Here is a 21,844-nt window from a genome sequence, read left to right on the forward strand (position 1 = left end):
AGTAAAGAATCTGCCTGAAATACAGCAGAAGCAGGTTTAATCCCTGGCTTGGGAAGATCCCCTGGAGAAGGAAATGGCAACCCACTCCAGTACTCTTGCCTGGAGAATCCCATGGACAGAGGAGCCTGGTGGGCTACGGTCTTTGGGACTGCAAAGAGCTCGACACAGCTGGGCAACACTTTCAAGGAATACACAGCAAGGAGTGCCCAACACAATATATAAATGCTTAACTGCTCTTCTAATTATCTTTTTAAATTAATCATTTTGGCTGCACTGGGTCTTGGTTGCTGTGCAGGCTTCTTCTAGGTGCAGCGCCTGGGCTTCTCATCGTGGTGGGTTCTCCTGCTACGGCGCACAGGCTCTAGGACGTGCGGACTTCAGTAGTTGCAGCTCACCGGCTCTAGAGCATGGGCTCACTGGTTGTGGTACAGAGCTCTAGTTGCACCGTGACACGTGGAGTCCTCCCAGACCAGGGATCGAACCCATGTTCCTTGCATTGGCAGGGGGATTATTAACCACTGGACCACCACGGAAGTCCTCTTGAAATGATTAACACTGGCAGCTTCTACACATTTCCCAAGTAACTGGTCAAAGTTCCTAGGATACTACATACAAAATGGAGTGACTCAAAGTCAATAGAAGGCTCCAATCTCGGCCAAAGTCTTGCCTGCACATGTTTGAACCACACAGGCAAATTAACCTATTTCCTTAAAAATAACATTAGGCTATGGCAACAGAAGAAAAAATTTTAATAAGAGCCTTGGCAACTCTAAATTTAGAACCGTGACAAGCCCTAGCCAATGACTAGTTGATGCTCCATCATGTTTATTTATCCTGTACATGCTGAAAATAAGACTATGCTAAATCAAAACTGTTTCCTAAGGAGCATAGGTTATAAATAATAAGCCTTATTCAATCACTCATTCCCCTGCTGTCCCCACCCGCTTTCAAAATTAAGGTATAACCAGCCCAGTCCTGTCTTCATTAAATGTCTTTAAAAGTCCCAAATAACTGAGCTGTATGTCTTGGCCAAACTTCAGAGTGCTTCTGAAGATGTGTGAAGGAAGATCACAATTCTCGCAAGCCAGTGGCATATGGCATGTAAGTCTTCACCATCACCCTGGGGTGGGTACCACGCTGGGGAGGAGGATTGGAGGCTTATGGGCATGGCCCAGCCAGTGGCAGACACTGAGGGCTTGCCATCCGAAGCAGCACTTTGCACTCCCACACAAACAGATAATGCCATTGTAAAGTGCCAGAAATACAACTCCAGCCTGAGACGTCTCTTTAATGTATCAGGACTTTTTGAAGAAATTTGTTTTAGATTACCTTTTGACGAGAAGTGACACTTGTTTTCGGAATAGGTAATGCTTGCACATGGTACAAAATGTAAAGAGTACAAAAGCTCTTATTCTGTGACAAGTATTTCTTCTGCCTGTATGCGAGGGGTTCAGTTTCCCTGTGGGAAATCACTGTTACTAGTTCTTTGGTCAGCTTTCCAGAAACACTCTATTTACACATAAATATTTTCATATTTATCTCTTTTATATACACATGCATGAATGCTCAGATGCTCAGTCATGTCTGACTCTTTGTGACCCTATGAACTGTAGCCTGCCAGGCTCCTCTGTCCATGAGATTTCCCAGGCAAGAATACTGGATTGGGTTGCCATTTCCTCCTCCAGGGGATCTTCCTGACCCAGGGATTGAACCCATGTCTCCTGCATTGCAGGTGGATTCTTTACCGCTGAGCCACCAGGGAAGTCCCTTATATATACACACATATTTAACACAAATGATAAGATACAGTACAACCACTATGTACCTTGCTTGCCAATGGACAATTCATCTTCACAATCTGTTGTCAGTACACAAAAGATCACAAGAATACTGAAAGTTTAAGTGATAATTACCAAGGGGCAACACCATCTACTCTTTACATTTTTGGATAGTATTTTTAAAATCCCTTTTAGGGTATATAAGAATAAAATAATATTCTGAAAGCCTCTCCCCACCTCCCCATTTTCTTAAACTGCCTTCCCTAGCACTCTTTAAAATCGTTATGTGACGGTCCTTAGCTTGGCTAGACTAATAATAGCTGAATTAATTCAGTCTCAGAGGCCAAGCTGTATTACTGGAAACTGTCACTCAGCCACCACATTTACATGTACTCTGAATACCTCATTAGTACTTCCCTTACACACCTCTACCCCTAGCACCCAAGTCACTGGGGCAGTACCTCGGATTTCCTAGTAACATGCATATTCTCTCCCTAGGCTATTTCTTCCAAGCTTCCCCCAGTCTGAAGTGGACAAAAATGTTATTACGCACTTCGAACTTCTCTTGGAGAGCACATGTATTGTGTGGACAGATCTGTGTTTCACAGATTAAGACTAACATCATTCTGATATATTCTGCTGATAACTGCCCAGGAACTTGTACAGTTGATCCTTGAACACACAGGATTGAACTGTGTGGTCTATGCTTACATGGAGTTTTTTCACAACAGATTCATGCTACAGTGCTGTTCACTCTGGGTTGGCTGAATCCTTGGACACAGAACCGCCAGATATGGAGGGCCAACTGTACATTTATACTCAGACTTTCAACTGCATGATGGGCCAGCGCCTCTAACCACACCCCACATTGTTCAAGGCTCAAATGTGTATCTAAACTCCTACTTAAAACTTAAAAAAATATGCTTTTACAGAAGTCACAAAGAATAAACATGCAGTGATATATCTGAAATGGCTCCCTCCAAAGCCTGGCTTTGGACTCTAGATTTCTGAGACCAGAGTGAGGTTATTTAAGGCACTCTAGCTTTGCCTGTAAAGAAGCTAGTTTCACATGATTATGCAAGGTTGAACATAAATCTGTGTTTCACATCAGGTGCTAAAATTATCTGAATGATTAACATGTTTAGGTATTTGTATTGTCTAAGTTAGTAGATTTTACTAGGCAGTTTGCTTCTGACAGTACTTCTGACCTACTAGGTGGCATTTGACTTTCAAATTTTGGGGTTATAAGAAAAGTACCATGGATGGACTTCTGAATTGTGGTAGCCATTTTTGTTCTCTGAAAGCGAAGGCTGGGATTTCTCCCTGTATACCACCACTGGCTTTTGTAAGGGATGCCTCTACAGTCCTGAGATCTTACTATAATCCTGGAGAGGAGAGGAGGCTGGATAGGAAAAGTCAAACTCAGCTCAAAGGCAAATGATGCCAATCTATTTATAGATTATTAATAATTTAATTCATAAAAGCAGTTACCAGTCACTAGATGTCTTATAACTGACAGGCATCACTCAAAGCACTTTATAAGTAAGTTATTCTTTTATCCTCACAGTCCTGTAAGGTATCAATATGTTATCATTACTTTATTTTATAAATGAGGAAACCAGAGCCCAAGGTTCTGATCTAGAAACAAGCAACAGTTAAGCTGAAGAATAAAGACCCGATCCTAAGAAGTCTGGTTCCAGAGTGTACACTCCATATTATGCTGTCTAAATTATTTTAAAAGGTATCCAGGTATCCTGACACTAAAATAAAAACTTCTTTTTTTTTCCATTTATTTTTATTAGTTGGAGGCTAATTACTTTACAATATTGTAGTGGTTTTTGCCATGCACTGACATGAATCAGCCATGGATTTACACGTGTTCCCCATCCCAATCCCCCCTCCCACCTCCCTGCCCACCCTATCCCTCTGGGTCTTCCCAGTGCACCAGCCCCGAGCGCTTGTCTCATGCATCCAACCTGGGTAAAATAAAAACTTACTTTAAAAAAAAAAAAAAAAAAAGGCAGGTTGCAACTTTGAGCGATTCAGTTTACAGATGACTGAGAGTAGTGGAGGGATTATTAACAAAGGGAAACAACACTTCCTAAAACTTTGCATAAGCATCAAACTAGAGAGGAGAAGAGAGACCACATGCTTGGCCAACTAATCTGTCTGTAGATGCCACCCCAAGCCCTCGTGATTTATTCTGGCGCACCTTCCAGAAAGATTACGAACCTCTCTTGTTTTAGGGCAGAATGGTTCAGCCATTGGAATATGGCACACTCCTCGGGCACAGGAATGATTTCCATCATAGAAGGTCTGAAGCCTTCTGGTAGTCCTACAAAATAAAGTAAAAAAAGTTATTTTTTGAAAAAATTACCTCTCCACCCTTCAGAGCTTGTAATCAGTTGTATCTAGGTTAGTATCTTGGTCCTCACTCTAGAATCCATAGTTCTGGATAAGCTGAAAGAAACTGTTTAAAAAAAGAGAGAGAGCTTCTTGATGGTACTTGACTTTTCTGGCTCTGGGTTGGTAGCAACCTGCTCCCCAACAGGAGTTAAAGTATCTGTGGTCTGGTGACTGTGACAGGATAACCACATTGAACATCAAGTCAACTGTGGGCTCAAGAGGCCAGGTATGAGCATTTTCCGTCATCTCAGATCCAGAGGATTGTATAGTGAACCCCTTATATATATTTAGAGTCAACAATTTCCTAAATTTTGCCAAACCTACTTCATTTATTGCAAATCCCAGACTTTGTCACTTTATCCCTACTTCAGATGGACTAAAGTATACGGATGATTTTCCATGGCAATGTCATTATCACAGTTGATAACAATGACAATTCCTAAGCATTGTCTAATATACAGACCATGTGCCAATTTCCCTGGTGTCCTCAAAAAATAAAAAATCTTTTTTCTTTTTTTAAAAACTGTTGCTTGGTTGTTTCATATTCCAAACAAGGTCCAAGTCCAAATTTTGTTTGCACTTGACTGCCCTGTCACGAAATTGAGAGTAACTCCTGCCCTCCACCCTCAACCTTATTTTTTCATGCCTTTGATCCATTGAAGAAAGCAGCCATTCATCCGGCTCTGCATTTTGAAGCATCTGTCTCTGCTGTCTTGCTTAAACTTGTGCGTCTGCCTGCCAGAATTAATTCTAAAGTCTCATGAAAGTTCTAAAGTTAACTTTCTGATAAAACATTTTTGAGTCCATAAGAGAGTCCAAAATGAACCCAGTGCCAAGTCACCCAGCAACTTCTCTCTCAAAGTTTTCAGAATAAAGCACTTTTTATATCCATTGCACTGTTCTAAACTTGAACTCATGAGTAATATAGGAAAGAGAGTCCTCATTTTCCTAGAGAGGGGAGAGCAGCGTAGCAACAGGGCATGGGAAAAACCAACAGCTGAAGGTACATCACTTCATTTCTACTTCTACTGGGAGGGTAGAGAGCAGCATGGAGAATATTCTGGTTCAGTTTACACAGCTGGCACATCCACCTTTCAAAGTTAGCCTGTTACTTCCTCTCCATCACACATTAAACGGTGATACCAGCTGGCATCAAAGCCACCTCTCTGAGATTAGGCCTCAGAGCTTGGGGAGGAATGAAAACAAAGTCCATGCTCCTCTCAACCCCCTTATTACATGAGTCTTAAGGGAAAGGCTAAGTTAACCCCAAGCAATTCCAGATGGGGTTGAAGAACAGGTCAAATGACTGTTCCAGCCTATATAAACAGAGGCTTTTTTCTTTTTGTAAAACTGACTAATAAAATGGTGCCACATAGTCCAGCTTTGGCTTGGTTTCAGCCTTCAGTGAGTCAAATATTAGCAATAATCCTATTTACAACCATGATTAAGTGTGAAAACAGGGCCATGGAACACTTCAGGGGCTATACCCCAGTAGACACCTATGCAGTAACACCCATCTTACCTATTCTGTCCCTCTCTCTCCGTCCCTTTTTTGCCTAATTACTCCTGTCTCTGTTCTGAACATTTACATTAAGACATCACTATCGGGCTTCCCAGGTGGCTCAGTGGTACAGAATCTTTCTGCCAATGCAGGAGATGCAAGAGATGCATCTGGCTTGGCAAGATCCCTTGGAGAAGTAAATGGCAACCCACTCCAGTATTCTTGCCTGGGAAATACCATGGACAGAGGAGCATGGCAGGCTAGTCCATGGGGTCGCAAATGAGTCAGACCTGACTTGGTGACTAAGCAACAATAATAATGTGTTAATTATCCTTTATGTTATGCTATAAACACATGATATTAACTACCTACAGTTTTAAAGTTCCCTCTCAGCTGGAACATTTTACATTTTTCTCTTTAAACAAAGTTCCCCAACTTCCACCTCTATGGTTTATAGCACAACCACAATATCTTTTTGATTCTTCATTTTCCAGTTATAAAATGTAGTGTTCACCACCCATTTGTAAGAGTGCTATGGGGATTAAGTCAGCCCTGAGGCCCAGCTACTCCACGGCAGCTCAGAACTGAGGTCTGAGCTGGAGACTGAATCAGGAGTCAGCACCAAGGAGAAGCTGTAGTTGGCCCTCAGAACACCCAGCCTTGCAGGAGGGGTAGCGCCAAGGAAGACCTGGGGACTTTAATACCCATACGTCTAATAGTTTCAGGGTTATACTCTTAAGATCTCAGGAAGGAAAATGCTGATGAGAAACATCTCTTCACGCAGCTTGCCCACCTAGTCATGGTGTTCTGCATAACTCAGATAGCAATACATTCAAGTAATGATCTGAATTTAAATCACTGTGAATACTCAGATACTGCATAAAATGAGGCATGATAATGCTGAGTGAAATTCAGATCAAGAACAATGAGGTATGCAACCACAAGTGAAGGGACTGAAGGGCACCACCCAAGGGAAATTCTAAAATGAAAATACAAGTAATTTTAAGATCTCTTATCCTCCCCCTGAGAACTTTAAATAGAAGTCACAGGTTCTGCAAGTCTGCAAGAAGCAAGGGACATCCCACATAGTGGGAAATGTTACCTGATGGAGCCTGTGTTGACGGGGACTCCTTCCTGTTCACTCCTAATTTCTAGTAAAAAAAAAAAAAAAACTCTTCCATAGACAGAATAGTGGCTCATCCTCAGTTCTGTACATGGATTTCAATCTTGTTACTGATTTTTCATGTGTCCTTGAGCATATTACTTAACCTCTGTGAGTTCTTTCTTCATAAGGTGAGTATTAACAACATACACTTACACCCTTGTTTAATATGAAAGCAGAGTCACAGAAATCTCCAGTAGCTACACCCCAACAGGCAGATGCAATAACTCCTCCATTTTTTTTATGTCAAATGTGTGAGTTTGGGGATAAACAATTGTTACAAAGCACTACTACTATGAGGATCAGTGAGGGAACAAAACATCCGGCACACAGATTCACACAAGTCACATTACAGATGGATGCAGGTGCAGCAGAAGCAAGCATATGGAGCCCATCAATGGGAGACACCTGCAGATTTCTCTAGATCTGGAGCAGTGCCCAAGTGAGCATCTTTTCCTGATAAAAGGGGCCTTAATGGGATATCTTTTTTCCTTCCATCAAGAAATAGAACTGAAATACATTCCTGGGCCATAGGAAAAAAATTAGCCTTAGACAACGTCAGACTGGCTGGATCCGTTGGGAAGCAGTGTTCTAGACTGTGGGCGAGAGAAACAGGAAGGATCATCCAGTTGCTAGAAGCAACCTAGCCCAAGGATGATAATTTGGGGGCAGTGGCTCCATCCTACCAACCTGTAAAAGTGGCATGTGGTAGCAAGCAGAGTAAGGCCTCCCCAAATATCCATACCCTAATGCCCAGAACATACATTGTCTTCCCTTGCAGATGGAAGGGGACCAGGAGCCAAGAATGCAGGTGATGAAGATCAAGGAAAGGGATTCTCCTGAGCTTCCAGAAAGGAATTCAGCCCTTGATTTCAGCCCACTGAGCCCCATGTTATACTCCTACCCCGCAGAATTAGCTAATAATATGATGTTGTTTAAGCCACTGCATTTGTGGTAATTTGTTACAGCAGCAAAAGGAAGCTAATACATGTGCTCATATGGTTTAACCTGGTTAACACAGTGTAATTTCTCTGGTAATAAAGATCTGATGCCAGAGGTCTGCCTCCAACTCTTGCTTCAACTGGTGAACCCTCCTAGCGGGGCAAAGGGACTGCTAATTCTCACTCCCAACCCCACCATCATCCTGGGACACCCACTGGAAATACACTTCAGGGACTGCCCAGCTGGCTGGCTTTACCACTCCCTGGCTAGCTGTGTGCCTGCAGGAAAGTCACCCTGACCTCTGTCTCCCCCAGTCTCTTATCAGTCTTCTCATATTTAAAATGGGGGCACGAAGGGGAAATAGAGTCAGCGTGAAGACAGAGAACACACGAAGCAAGTGCTTAGCCCAAGTAATTCCTGCCGGTCGAAAATCTGCTTCTGTACTTCTCGTCTGCCAACCTCTGAGGGTGACTTGTACGTGGGCCTCAAGTCAAGGGTACTCCCCCAAAAGGCATATGTGATAAGAAAAGTGAGAAAACAAACAACAAACTGCCGTGGAAGAGTGAAGGAGACAAAATTATGGTGTGTGTTGGCAAGGGAAATGAGTTCAAGGCCATCAAGGGGAGAACACCAGGCACTTTCAGACACAGCAGGGAACAAAATGCAGAGAAAGACTGACTGGTAGGTTCTTTTAGGATCAAGACCCTTGAGTCTGCACACAAAGATTGCCATCTGTTAACAGTTTCCCTTTGAAGAAATGCTGAGTTGCAGACAAGTGAGAGAAAACGCTTGTCCCACAGCAGAAACACACACCTGCACACTCCAAGGCAGTTCTGCAGCGCAGGGCATGTCTGTAAGCCTCAGCACACAGGGACACCAGGCAGTGAATCTACCAGCAAAGCGGTGCCAAGGGCTCCTGAGGAGGAGCTTGGTTTCGGGGAAATGATTCCACCCACATCTCTTAAGGTCTGTCCAGTCTATCTCAGGAGAAACCCTAACTGAAAAATGCATCATTTGGTGCAGTTATTCTTAAGATTACAAATTGCAAAAGGGTAAGGATAGAAGGTGAGAAGGTAGGCTGCAGAGCAAGGACAAGAGTTAACCTCACACAGGGAACTTCAAGGACAACATGATGATGACAAACAGCGATGCAAGTAACTGGTGAAAGGGAGGGTGAAGGACGACGACGTGTTTGTGCCTAAGAACATCTGTTTTCTTGTAAAGAGGCAAAACTTTCAACCAAGAGCGAAGGATATGAGCAGGAAGCTGTGGGAGAACAGAAAGGTTTTAAAATAACTGCTGACAGGAATGGGAGAAAGAGCTGAGCAGAGGTTTCCTGTATAATTCTTTATCATAAACCTCCATTTCTAGTGGTGAGAACCCACCCCCTGCCCAGGAGGCCGACGGACTAAGAAACTGACATCACCTTAATCTCAGCCTCCCCAGGCTGACCTCCCAAGGGTGGGGAAGAAGAACTTTGCACTATGACACTGTGGGGGAAGCCCACACCAGGGCTATGTCTTTGGGAGAGGGAAATAAACTGACATAATCCCTTACCACTGTTACAGCGGGACTTTCCTGATGAGTAAGCCTGCATCACCAGCCAACGCTTATCCCAACCCCCAGCCTCTCCCGACGCTAGCGAGAAAAGAATTCTCTTAAGAGGGTGGACATCAGAACTCTTAGGAATCAATCCAGCACCCTCACTTAGCAGATGGGGACACTAAGTGACACAGGAATTTGGGGGCAGAGCCAGGAAACAATCTTGGATGTCCTCACTGCCAAGCCAGGACTTCTACCGCATTCTTTTAGTAGAACCTAACCAGGGGCTGCAGGCCAGTGTGTTAACAGCGTTTTGCAGAAAACACCTGGCATTCGGAATTACTTCCTGCCTTTTTTTAATCTTAATTTTTTGGTCATACTTTTCTCATGTTAAAAAAAAACAAAAAACATCCCTTAAGAGGCCACTATTAGAAAGAAAGAATCTTATTCTTATTCTCATGGATGTTACCCATCCTCACCTTGAGATATTTCTGGTAGAAATAGAAGCAATTTAAGAGATCCAACTAGTTTGCATTTTTTTAAAACCTAATATAATGTGGGCATCTTTCCAAACACTCTGCAGATCCAATTGTTCCTTTAATAAATGTGTAAATTGAATTCCCTTCAATGATAATAATCAGGATTGATGGTGAAGAGGAGAAAGTTTGTGGAAACTGCTAGAATCCCCTGCCCACGTGCGTCTTCCATGGCGTGGACAGTTACTAGTTTGGGGTGAAAGGCCATATAATCAACACTCCCCGCCCCCAAAGACAAACAAATTTGTAGAAGTATCTAACTTGTCCACAATGGCAGGGATGGACAACAGAAGGAACACAGGAAGAGACAACAAAAGGCCTCATGTTTTGAAAAAAGCAGCTAGTGGGGAAACAGTGTTGCTTGCTCTATAATGGCAAAAATCTCATCAGAGGTCACCTCTACACTCCATTTATAATGTATCATTAAAGTCAGCCTTTAAAAGTGGGGTAGGATGTGAGGGATGGTTATGTCTTTACCTGCAAGGCTGAAAAGCAAAAACAAACAAAAGCCAAGTAAATGCATAGTCGTGTCTCTATATTTCTAAGTCTCGTCTCAGAATTTGGTTAGTCTTATGTGGAGCCATCACCAAACCTCAGGCAGGGAGGACCCAGCTCCATAGAACACCTATCACTGATCCTGCTGGGCTCAAAGGAGGGGAGTGCTTCTATCAGCAGGAAGGGAGAGAAGCAGAACCAATGAACAAACAAAGCCAGCTGACTGTCCCAACTGCGTGCTGAGTGGTGGCAAATAGACACGGGAGAGCAGAAGACATAAGGAGGCAGGCAGCTGTAAAGCACAACAGAGAAACAATCTGAAAAGCCTAGTGAGAACCTGAGAGTAGCTGAGCTTTTAGCCTGCTGTCTCGGTTTCCTGAACAAAGCCAGATTCTGGGGAGGGGAATGGACTAGGATTTCCTGTGAGATCTTTTCTCTCCCTCGCTCAGAGAGTCCTGCTTCCCCAGCAGTGATGCTGTGAGAAGCAGGTGTGCCCTCCTCAGACACAGACTTGTACCACAGAAGTACCCCAGATTATGTATCTTGGGAGCATCTCCCTTATAAGATCCCTTTAAAGTAGAAACAGTCTCACAGCATCCTCTTGAGACAGATGAAAGGTAAGCCACATTCTCTCCACAGTTCATATGGACTGTTAAATGATGGTCAAGAAGCAGAACAAGCCCCATGCTTAACCATGTTTTATCCTGAATTGCCAAATGACTCATGGCTCCGCTAGTGGAGCCCTCCGCCAAGCAGAAGAAAGGGATTAACCAAACCAGCACATCAGGAGGCCCACGCACTGGGGGTGAGCCTCTTCAGGTCCCTGGAATGAGTTACTGTTTTTGGTTTGTGAAGAATATTGCCCATGTGAGCCAGGATGAAGGAAGAGTCACTGGGAAACCTATCACTGTGTAACACACATGGAAAAATGACAAAAGGACTCCTCCTTTCAGCTTTAAGTGCTAGATCCACATCCATTTTTCCTTTATACAGTAGCCCTAATCACAAATGAATGATTAGTTTCACTTTGCGCATTAGCAAAGGTTATTTCCTTGCGTGTCTGAGAAACAGGAGGGCTAAGAGGATACACCCCAAAATACTGGAACCACTCCTCTCCCCATCTGTCTGCTGTTCTGATTTCTCAAGGTCAGCCACACCCAGGATTCCCCTTTTCTCATGCCCAGGCTTTCAAGTTTTCACAGGCTGAATGTAGCATGAGCAATCCCAATGATTTTTAGAAGAGAATGATCTTATTTTCTTAAAAGAGCTTTCAGCCTGTCAGATACATTTTCATTTGTAGCTTATAAAAATCCAATGATTTTAAAAAACCATAAAAATCAAAGCTGTCTGTCACTCTTAAATCTTAATGACCTCTAAGGTATGCATGGCATAGGTGAGAGGCCAGGTTGATGTCTTTTTTCCCCTATGCTAAGCACCGAGGGCAGAGAAAGCAAGAGGTTCCAGTTCTGTCATCTATTAAAAAAGAATTGCCGCACTCTTCCCTTTTGATTCTTTATCATGAATGTATGTCAGAGATTAAAACAATCCTTCTAGCCTTTGAAGACACTTTAGGATGAGGACATTGTTTCTGAAATGATGTGCCGGCAAAGTTATAGCAGTAGGCAAATATGTTGTTTCCAGATCAATCCCTGGAGAAGAACCCATGGATCGTTCAAGGAAAAGGAGCTTAAGTGACAGAATTCAACTTGTAATTCTGAAGAGAGGACCAAAGCCCACATGGGTGAAAGGATCTGCCTGAGGCCAAAGAGAGCCAGGATGAATCCTTCTAGCTCACTGTGCAGCTTGGCAGGACGTTGCAAATCTATTGAACATGTTGAGGCTGTGGTTACAGCTATGGGCACTCCGTCTATAAACAGCACAGCCTCCAGCTCACCATTCATCCCTGATGACAGGAGTAAGTGGAGGTGCCTGCCTCAACACACCAGGATTTACTATGTTAAAATAATAAAGTACTATCAGTACAACACACCTAGGCTATTTCTCACAAGGCAAAAAGTTCTGATTCTCCTATCCTATAAGACATTCTCAAGCCTGGTTAACAGAAACCACACAGCTCAGCCAGCAGCAGTAATACTTAGAAGATGCTATCCAAGAGCAATATAATGCAAGTCACATATGTAATGTAAAACTTTCTAGCAGTCACATCAAAAAAGTATATGAGAAATAGGTAAAATTAGCTTTATGTAACTTAATACCTAAAAAATGTTACTGCTATATAATCAATATAAAATTTGAGATTGCATTCTAAATGATTCTTAGGGGACTCTCCCTTTTAACAGATCTTTTCTTCTGTCTTTACCAAGTGATGTTAACTAGTAGACATACTCCAGCCCAGAATCACAGTAAAGGCGTTTATTGGGCAGGTAACATAAGCTAGATTCCATTAAAGGCACTCGCTAAGTCGAGAATAAGGAGGCAGGTTAATGGACATGGCACATAGGAGCAAACAGATACCAGAAGATTTTAAGGTCACACAGCTAAGTGCCAAGACAAGAAGAAACCAGATCTGATGGCAACACTCTTTCTATTCTCTTTGTGTCCCAAATGCTTTCTTGGGAGCCAGTGTGTGAAACATCTACATTTACTACGTGAGAAAAAGATCTGGGAAATACAACAGTGTACAGTTACACCACTTAAGTAACAAACTAATCCCAGGCTTAGTAACCAAGCCAAACTTTTCTTTCCAGTATCATATATAATACCTTATAAATCCACATCATTCTAGAGTTTTGTGTATTGCATTATTAAAAAACCACATTACACCCATTCTCTTAAGTCATTACCCCCAAACATACGTCTTTGACAGCCATAGAGATTTTGATCAAGATGTCCCCTAAACAGACTATAGCCTCCCTCCTTCTCCCTTCAAACAATCATGTTCTCTCAATCACTCAAAAACTACTGACTGAACAACCACAGGTCAGGTAGTGTGGTGGGTATTGGGGATAAAGTGGCAAACAGGATATATGGGATCTGAAACCTTCACACAGTTTACCTTCTAGAGGGGAAATTGTAAAACATGTAGTGTCAGATGCAGAAAAATGACTGGAAAAAATTAAAGGGGCAGGTAATGATTTTAGTCTGTCTACATTATTAGATTGAACCACATGAAACTGCTGATATTCAACCATTTCTAACTTACAGAAAAAGCAGTTTCATTTGGTTCAAGCTGCTACTGCTGCTGCTAAGTCGTGTCAGTCGTGTCTGACTCTGTGCGACCCCATAGGCGGCAGCCCACCAGGCTCCTTGTCCCTGGGATTCTCCAGGCAAGAACACTGGAGTGGGTTGCCATTTCCTTCTCCAATGCATGAAAGTGAAAAGTGTAAGTGAAGTTTTAGTAGCTTCATTTGATCAGGTAACATTCGAGAATGTTCCCGATGGACTAGAGATCATTTTAAATCCGTGAAAACATTTCATATCAATGTATGGCAAAAACCACTACAATATTGTAATTAGCCTCCAACTAATAAAAATAAATGGAAAAAATAAAAATAAAAAATAAATCCGTGAAAACAGAAGACACAGAATAGGACTGAATAAACTTTCGTCCTGTAACAGACGCTGCAGGGGAGGCACTGGGTATAGCGAGCGCAGAGCCAACAGACTGGAAGAGCAGGATGAACTGAAGTGATCGTCTGAGTGACTGGATGGCGGACTCTGATAGGAGCTACTGAGTGGTTTACTCTCTGTGGTACTTCTCCCCATTCTCAAGTAGCAGAGTGCAGTTACCTGTTTCCATCAAGTGCATTCCAAGAGGCGGTTACTCGCACTAGGAATGGGAGGTGAAGGCAGTGTGTGGATGGGATCCCTAGGACACCATCCACTCTCTCTTGTCATTTCTTCACCTACTTCCAAATGCAAAGCCCAGGATCTTGGCAGTCCATTCTTGTTTAATATTTTAGTAAAGGAACATTATATATTCCTTGTGCAATTAAGTAACAAAAAATCCCTAGTCCATGAACAAACTATTGATCTTAACATCAAAAAAAGACAACCAACATTATGTGCCTCCTGATATGATGCAGAAAGATTCTTGCCACGAATTTGAACCTGGTTCTGATCAGGCCTCCAGAATTAAGCACTGTTTTACAAGGTAAATGCAGGGGACAGAGGAAGACACTAAATGACACTTGAGGGTGCAATCAGTAAAATCTAGCATATGGGGAAGACTATAGGACAAAAGAAAAACAAAAACAGGCTTCTTTGGATCTTCATTTGAGCAAATCAACTACAAAAAGTTTGTGAGACAACAAGGAAAAAAATATTGCCTAGACACCTAATTCTAAACAAATATGAAGTAATCTATTTTTTAAAGAATTCTTATCTTTTAAAGTTACAAACTGATAAATGTTGAAGCTGGGAATTAGGAACTTGAGAGTTCACGAGGATTATTCCGTTTCTGTACGCCTGTGCCGCCTCTCCCCCAAGTCCCCACACTATCCACTGGGGCTGGGAATGATCTTACAGGAGCCCGAAGCATTTCAGGTGACTGCTCACCTGTCAATGAACTGATCAATAATGATGATGTCGCCAGGCTGAATCTCTTCCTTCAAGGAACCGCAAGCTGTGGTCACTATGACATGGGTACAACCCTCCTCCTTCAGAGCCCAGATGTTCGCCTGATAGTTGACTTTCGAAGGCATGATGGTGTGTTGCCTCCCATGCCTGAGGAAAGAGGGTAAACATGGCAGAGGAGTGAGCAGGGCATTGGAACACTCCTGGGAAAGAAAACTCATTTACAGCAGTGCCTTCCAGCCCTCTCCACCAAAGGGCTTTCCTTGGCAGAGAAGAACACAAACAGGTCAGGCAATTACCGGCCTACTTGAAGTATAAACTATTTGGTTTTAAAGTGCAGACTCATTTTACTCTCCATATTGACTTTCCTATCGAGAGTAGGTAACAGCTAACTTAGAATTCACTCCCCGGGAAGACATGCCATGTCTATCCTGTGGGGCACCAACACCCCAGAATCCGAGGCATCTGGTCTCCCCTACACAGAAAACAAGAGTTGCCAAAGAAGAAACACACAGACAGAAATAGAAACTCAAGTTTCCAGTTTAATCTCTTCTTTTCTGCCCCATCACCCAAATGGATTTAAATTTTGAAATATTTAAAATACTAGATTTCCCAGTTGTTTTGACATCAGCAGGTATGGTCCAAGAATGGGTCACCTCACACATCACCACTGTTACGGGCTGAATTATGTCCCCTCCAAATTCTTAGGCTGAAGTCCTAACCCCCAGTATGTCAGCACATGACTGTATTTGGAGACAGGCTCTTTAATGAGGTAATTAAGTTAAAATGAGGTCATTAGGGTGGGTCCTAATCCAACACAAATGGTGTCCCTATAAAAGGAAATCTGGACAGACACACACAGAGAAGAACATGTGAAGATTCCGGGAGAAGACAGTCTTCTACAAGCCAAAGAGAGGGCCCTGGAACAGACCCTTCCCTCCTAACCTCAGAAGGAACCAACCCTACTGATCCCTTTGGTCTTGGACCTCTGGCCGCCAGAACTGTGAGGAAAGAAATTCCCGTTTCACTCAGCCTGTGGCTTCTTACTGTGGCAGCCCCAGCACACTTCATACAGCCACTAAAGATTTCCTGTCACACTTCACACAAAATCCAAACACCTTACCATGGCGCTCAGGTCATCTGGGCCCAGCCCACAAATGGCCGCTTCCGCCCTCGCCTTCTCCCGCCCTGGCCGCTCAACTGTACTCACTCCTGCTCAGGCTTGGCCCCCACGCCACCTCCCCAGAGGCATGCTTTCCATGACCACGGCATCTACAGCAAATCACTGCCCTGACCTTATTTTTCTTCCTGGCACCTACTGGCCACTCAGACTATGTATTTCCTTCTCAACACCCATCTTTCCACTAGCATCAGTGCTGAGAGGGTGAGGCCCTTATCTGCCTTCTCTGCTGGTACCAGAACTGGACTTGCCATGTGAGTAGTTCATTCATTGGACAAAAAACTGAGTATCACACACACATTCTCCCCCCTCCACCCCTCTCTCTCATCCACCCACACCCATCCACCCAGTGTGCCAGTAAATAGCCAGTGAAGGGAACCCAATTTCTAAAATTATTTTTTAAAAATTCACACATTAGAGGGTATGTTTACAAGCAGTATTTCAGAGTTAAAATTATCCTGAGCTGCTTGAAAAACTATAGACATCACGGGTCATGTTTGACTATAACAAGGCTAAGTGTCAGGAGACCAGTGGTCTTCACACATAATAATGCAATAAGCAGGCTCCCAAGGAAGTAACTGACACAGAAAAATCTTACTTTGTACCATAATGATTTAAAGCTTGGGCTTTGAAGTAAAACTGCCTGGGTTTAAATCCTACCTCTGCCACTTACTAGCTATGTGACCTCAAAGTCACTCAGCTCTCTCAGCTCTGATTTTTTTTTGGCCGGGGGGGGATTTGTTAAAATAGATAATAAAAACCAGGGTTGTTATGCAGTATCTCTTATATCATTCCATATTTTATATTTTGAAATAACTTTATCTCTTCTGATCACTAACAACAGAATTAAGACTATCAAAATAATTTGTACGTAACTGCAGATAAGCATAGCATATCAGGGTTTTTACCCCAAGGTCAAAAATGGCCTCTCAGAAGGTGGAAGTCAATGAATGCCCAGAAAGTACAGCAGCCCCTCCTTATCCACAGGAAATGCATTACAAGACCCGCTGTGGCTGCTGAAAATGCAGGTAGTACTGACTTCCATATATGCAGTTTTTTCCTACAACAGGTGGATATTCTGGATAAAGGGTGATTCCTGGTCCAAGCAGATGGAGCAGGATGGCACAGGAATTAAAACTTATGAATTATTTGTAGATTTTCCATTTAATATTTTTGGACCACAGTTGACTGTGGGTAACTAAAATCTCCAATGAGAGTGGACTACATGCATTTTTCTAAGGCTGGTCTCCAAATCTCTGATTAGATTTTCAATAGAAATCCTGTTTCCTCAATAGAAAATTTTCTATTTTCTAAAACATCAAAAGGAGTTATGAACCACTACATAGAGTGGTTCACAATCCAACACACTTCAACTCAGTTGGTAGGAGTAGAAAACCTTCACCATGGGGCTACCACACCAACCACCTTCTCTTAAGAGTCTGGAAGAAATGAGTGTTTCTCGAGCAATGACCACAGATTACCAAGAAGGCTGCCTGAAATCAACCCTGTGTGACCATCTAAAACTAAAGTTTAGCTTTACTGGTTTCAGCAAAGCCACTTCTGTTTCAAAATTGCAGTGCGGCACAGACCTGAGGGCGCTCTTCATTTTCATACTCTGAATAATTCCTTCCTTCTTGACTGCGGGTGGACCTGAGATGCTTCTAACCCACAGAACACGGCACACAGGAGCTGGAAGTCACTCCCATGATCAGGCCCCTCCTTCCAACATGCACTAGAGACCTCCCACTGGCTTTGCAGAAGCAAGTTGCTATCTCCTGAAATGGCCATGGGGACAGCCCCAACGCAGGGAACATGGACAGCCTCTAGGAGTGACAGCCTCAGTCCTTCAACTCTGAGGAACTGAGTTCTGCCGATTACTATGTGAGCTTGAACATGGACCTGGAGCTCCAGATAAGAACAAGCACTTAAATATACCCATGTGACCTTGTGTGACCCTGAAGAAGAAACAGATGAGCTGTGGCCACACTCTGGTTACTTGGAAACTGTGGGATAATGTATGCTGTTTTAGGCTTCTAAATCTGTGGTCATTTGTTATGCAGCAATAGAAAGCTAATATATGCAGTCTCATTAATTTCTAACTGTGAAAAATTAGTTGCTCCTTTCTTTACGGAAGAGTATGAACCTTGTCAAGGGAACAAGGGTATAGACACCATAGAGTACTCAACTTCAGGGACCTGAAACCCCCTGCCTAAAATCCAGAACTATTATTAAACAAGGGGTCACGAATAAAACAGTTTTTCTTGATCTTGATAAAAGACAAAAAAGAACAGAAGAAAACATTTCCTCTTGCTGCTAGAACTGAAAGCAGAGCTTCAAGTTTAGTCAAATCATTGCCATCAGTCATTAGATTCTTCTAAGCATTTTCCCAACCTAAGTGGCTGACTTTATTTTTTTGGGCTCCAAAATCACTGCAAATGGTGACTGCAGCCATGAAATTAAAAGACGCTTACTCCTTGGAAGGAAAGTTATGACCAACCTAGACAGCATATTAAAAAGCGGAGACATTACTTTGCCAACAAAGGTCCGTCTGGTCAAGGCTATAGTTTTTCCAGTGGTCATGTATGGATGTGAGAGTTGGACTGTGAAGAAAGCTGAGTGCCGAAAAATTGATGCTTTTGAACTGTGGTGTTGGGAGAAGACTCTTGAGAGTCCCTTGGACTGCAAGGAGATCCAACCAGTCCATCCTAAAGGAGATCAGTCCTGAATATTCATTGGAAGGACTGATGCTGAAGCTGAAACTCTAATACTCTGGCCACCTCATGAGAAGAGTTGACTCACTGGAAAAGACCCTGACGCTGGGAGGGATTGGGGGCAGGAGGAGAAGGGGATGACAGAGGATGAGATGGCTGGATGGCATCACCGACTCGATGGGCATGAGTCTGAGTAAACTCCGGGAGTTGGTGATGGACAGGGAGGCCTGGTGTGCTGTGATTCATGGGGTCGCAAAGAGTAGGACATGACTAAGCGACTGAACTGAAGGGGGCATGGGCAAGATCTTTAATCTCCAAAGTCAGTAAAACCTACCCCCAAACCACAAGCAATAAAGATGACTCAGATACTATGGCTCCACCAACACATTAAAAACTCATACCTGCATCAATACTCTTTTCAGAATTTAAGTTAAACTGTCCTTTAGTAGTAACATTCAAAAGATTGAAATACCTTACCTTGCAAGGAGGACGCAATCAACATTCTTTATCTTCCCCAAAACTAAGGCATCAGAAGGCTGCACATAATGAAAAATGGTTACAAGTCAGTGATTTGAAAATACATAGAACAACCAAAAAAAGCTGCCATGTCAATTGCTCGACTACAGTAGGATTCATAGAAACTTGAGGTCTGAAGATATATTTTAAAGATGTAAAAGAGTCTAGATTTGATGGTTCAACTTACTCAGTACTTACTGAGCAGTCTACCAGCACGGAGACATGTAAAACTGAGAAGGGTGCGTGGGTAGGTACCACTTAGTAAGATCTATTTGTAGCAAGCACCCCTGGGAACTCTGATGCCAGACTGATCATACACAGATGTGTCAAGGGTATTTGGCAGGTTCAAGAACAGGTGTGAGAGTGAAATGCAAAAGGAGTAGGAGGCCACTCTCAGGGAATTTATGAACTTAGTACTGGAACCATTCGCTGTGTTAACTAGGTCTCAGGTAAAGGTCTGAGAACCTAGGAGGTTAAGCAAACATGTCAGCGAGCTGACAGCAGGACTTGGGAGGATGAGAGATCAAGTCTAAGGACCTGGCTGAAAAGGAGGATTTGGGTTGGGATCGCCAGATGCAGGGATCTTTGTAGGAGGATCAGAGGAACCGCATGTTTGGAAGTACCCCTATGGAATTAGGAGAAGACAGACACCCTCCCCTTGGCTGGATGACGCATGGTCTGGGAAAACTAAACCGCCTCCTCTTAATAGACAAGGAGGAATGCTTTACTTCCAATTCAGTTCTGCAGTTGTGTTCTCAGTCCCCCTGAAAATCCCCCCTTGAGCCAGGGTTTACTAAGAAAAGACCATTTGATATTTCCTCCCATTTGTTAAAGACTGTGGCATGACTGACAGGCCCCAAATTAGAAGCTGATTTGAATGCACTGATCTGGAGGGTACAGTTCCTGTGTGTGAAATGAGCATCTGGCTTCTAGGGATATAACTAAGACATTATTTGTACGTATTTAAAAGCCATGTTCTCAGTAGTCAAGTACAGGCATCCTTAGGGACACCTTCTCAGCTGCACAACTCCTGGCCCCTCTCCGCCTGGGGCAGGCAGCCCTGAGCTGCCAAGACAAAAGCAATTACAATTTTTTTGTAACTTAAAAAAATCAAGCTAGCAAGGAAAAAGAAAAAAGCTAGTATGCCTCCACAAACTGGATACCTTGCCAAATGGAGTATCCACATATTTTTCAGTTCTTCCCTCTAAGATTTCTGGATCATCTAGGCCTGTTCCACCAATTACTCCAATCTAAAGGAGACAAGAAAAAGATACCACATCTTATCATTTTCAGTAGAAACAAATTCATTATTTTAAGCAAATTAATTTGTCCATACTTATATGCTCTTCTCCATTCCTGCTAAGCCCTAAATTATTTTTAAAAATCTGAGCATTACTGAAAAGCCGTCATTTATTCAACAAATATTCGAAAGCCTTCTGTATTCGAGAAATAACTAAAGCATGAGTCACCTTTTTGGGCTAAATCACATTTTTGCTGACTATCTGAATAACAAATTAGCATAGAAAAGTACTTTAAAGTTATAAAACCAAACATAAAGATAAGTAAATATGGTTGGAGAAAGTACTTTCTAACCAATTTTATTATCTTTATTGAATGAGTAATGGAATAAATGTTCAAAAGACAACTAGGATAGAAAACAGTATTTCTATTTGGTAAGAATTTCTCATTACCCCACTTGTAAAGAAATGAGAGATTTTCTTTCCTATGCCACTAAAGTCAGAGCTGTAAGGGATCACAGAGGAATATGGAAAAGCATTTAAAGTTAGCCTCATGCAGATTTATGAAATCCAACTATCATTCATATATATGGAAATATAAGTAATTCAAAGCCTGTAGTCCCAAATTACTTTTAAGTGTTATATTGCATTTTCCAGAGATTAACTTTATTGTGCTTATCCTCAGGGATTAATTTGAATTAAAAAAACCTGACATTACCCTCTAGAGTTAATCTAATTTGATGATTAAGACACATGAACAATAACAATTATAATTAGAGATAACTGATTAACTGTAAACTAAAAATTAAATAGCTAAAATCATTAGCAAGGTTTCCCTGGGCTGATACTTCCTAAAGGAAAAATATTAAATTGTCAGCAATAAGCTACAGAGATGACTCATTGCTAGAAACCTAAAGAAAAGTCACCTGAGCATTTTTTTCAATGAACAGCTTTAAATCTATTGCCACTTGAGTAAAATTTCTATTCAACAAAAGAGAGCTCCTTGAGAAAAAAAATTTTCAAAGTTAAGAATTAACTGAATATCCAAATTAAATAATTTTCAGATAGGGTTACACAAATTGATTTATACTAATATGTGGGAAAACACTTACCTCACTAGCTCTATTTCCTAGAAAAAGACATCAGCACAGTAAGAAAAAGCACAATTGAGTAAGATTTTTACAAAGAGCTTTAAAATTTTTACAAAATCAGATTATATGACAGTACTTTGAAAGCACTCCCACATCAGGTGGCTAAACCAGTTTTTGAGGTTGGAGGTTGCTGCCACCTTGTGGCACATT

The 21,844-nt window shown here is 42.3% G+C and overlaps 1 protein-coding gene and 1 long non-coding RNA gene across 3 annotated transcripts in view; one reads left to right on the plus strand and one right to left on the minus strand.

The window, feature by feature from the left end:
* Positions 1-7,875, plus strand: part of LOC139039535 (uncharacterized) — a 78,960-nt gene extending 71,085 nt beyond the window's left edge. Inside the window, exon 4 of the long non-coding RNA XR_011492879.1 lies at positions 7,629-7,875. This is a non-coding gene — a long non-coding RNA (uncharacterized lncRNA). The remainder of the gene's footprint in view (positions 1-7,628) is intronic.
* MTAP (methylthioadenosine phosphorylase) overlaps positions 1-21,844 on the minus strand; it is a 41,389-nt gene that overhangs the window by 8,963 nt on the left and 10,582 nt on the right. Inside the window, exons 2-6 of one of the 2 annotated variants that reach the window (XM_070480743.1) lie at positions 21,656-21,672; positions 20,469-20,555; positions 19,267-19,325; positions 14,881-15,048; positions 4,011-4,113 (exon numbers count right to left, since the gene is read on the minus strand). In XM_070480743.1, coding sequence (XP_070336844.1) covers positions 4,011-4,113; positions 14,881-15,048; positions 19,267-19,325; positions 20,469-20,555; positions 21,656-21,672 — 434 coding nt within the window. The remainder of the gene's footprint in view (positions 1-4,010; positions 4,114-14,880; positions 15,049-19,266; positions 19,326-20,468; positions 20,556-21,655; positions 21,673-21,844) is intronic. The other variant, XM_020908951.2, reaches the window with a different exon arrangement.

This window comes from Odocoileus virginianus, chromosome 18 (assembly GCF_023699985.2).
Source record: "Odocoileus virginianus isolate 20LAN1187 ecotype Illinois chromosome 18, Ovbor_1.2, whole genome shotgun sequence".
NCBI lineage: Eukaryota > Metazoa > Chordata > Mammalia > Artiodactyla > Cervidae > Odocoileus > Odocoileus virginianus.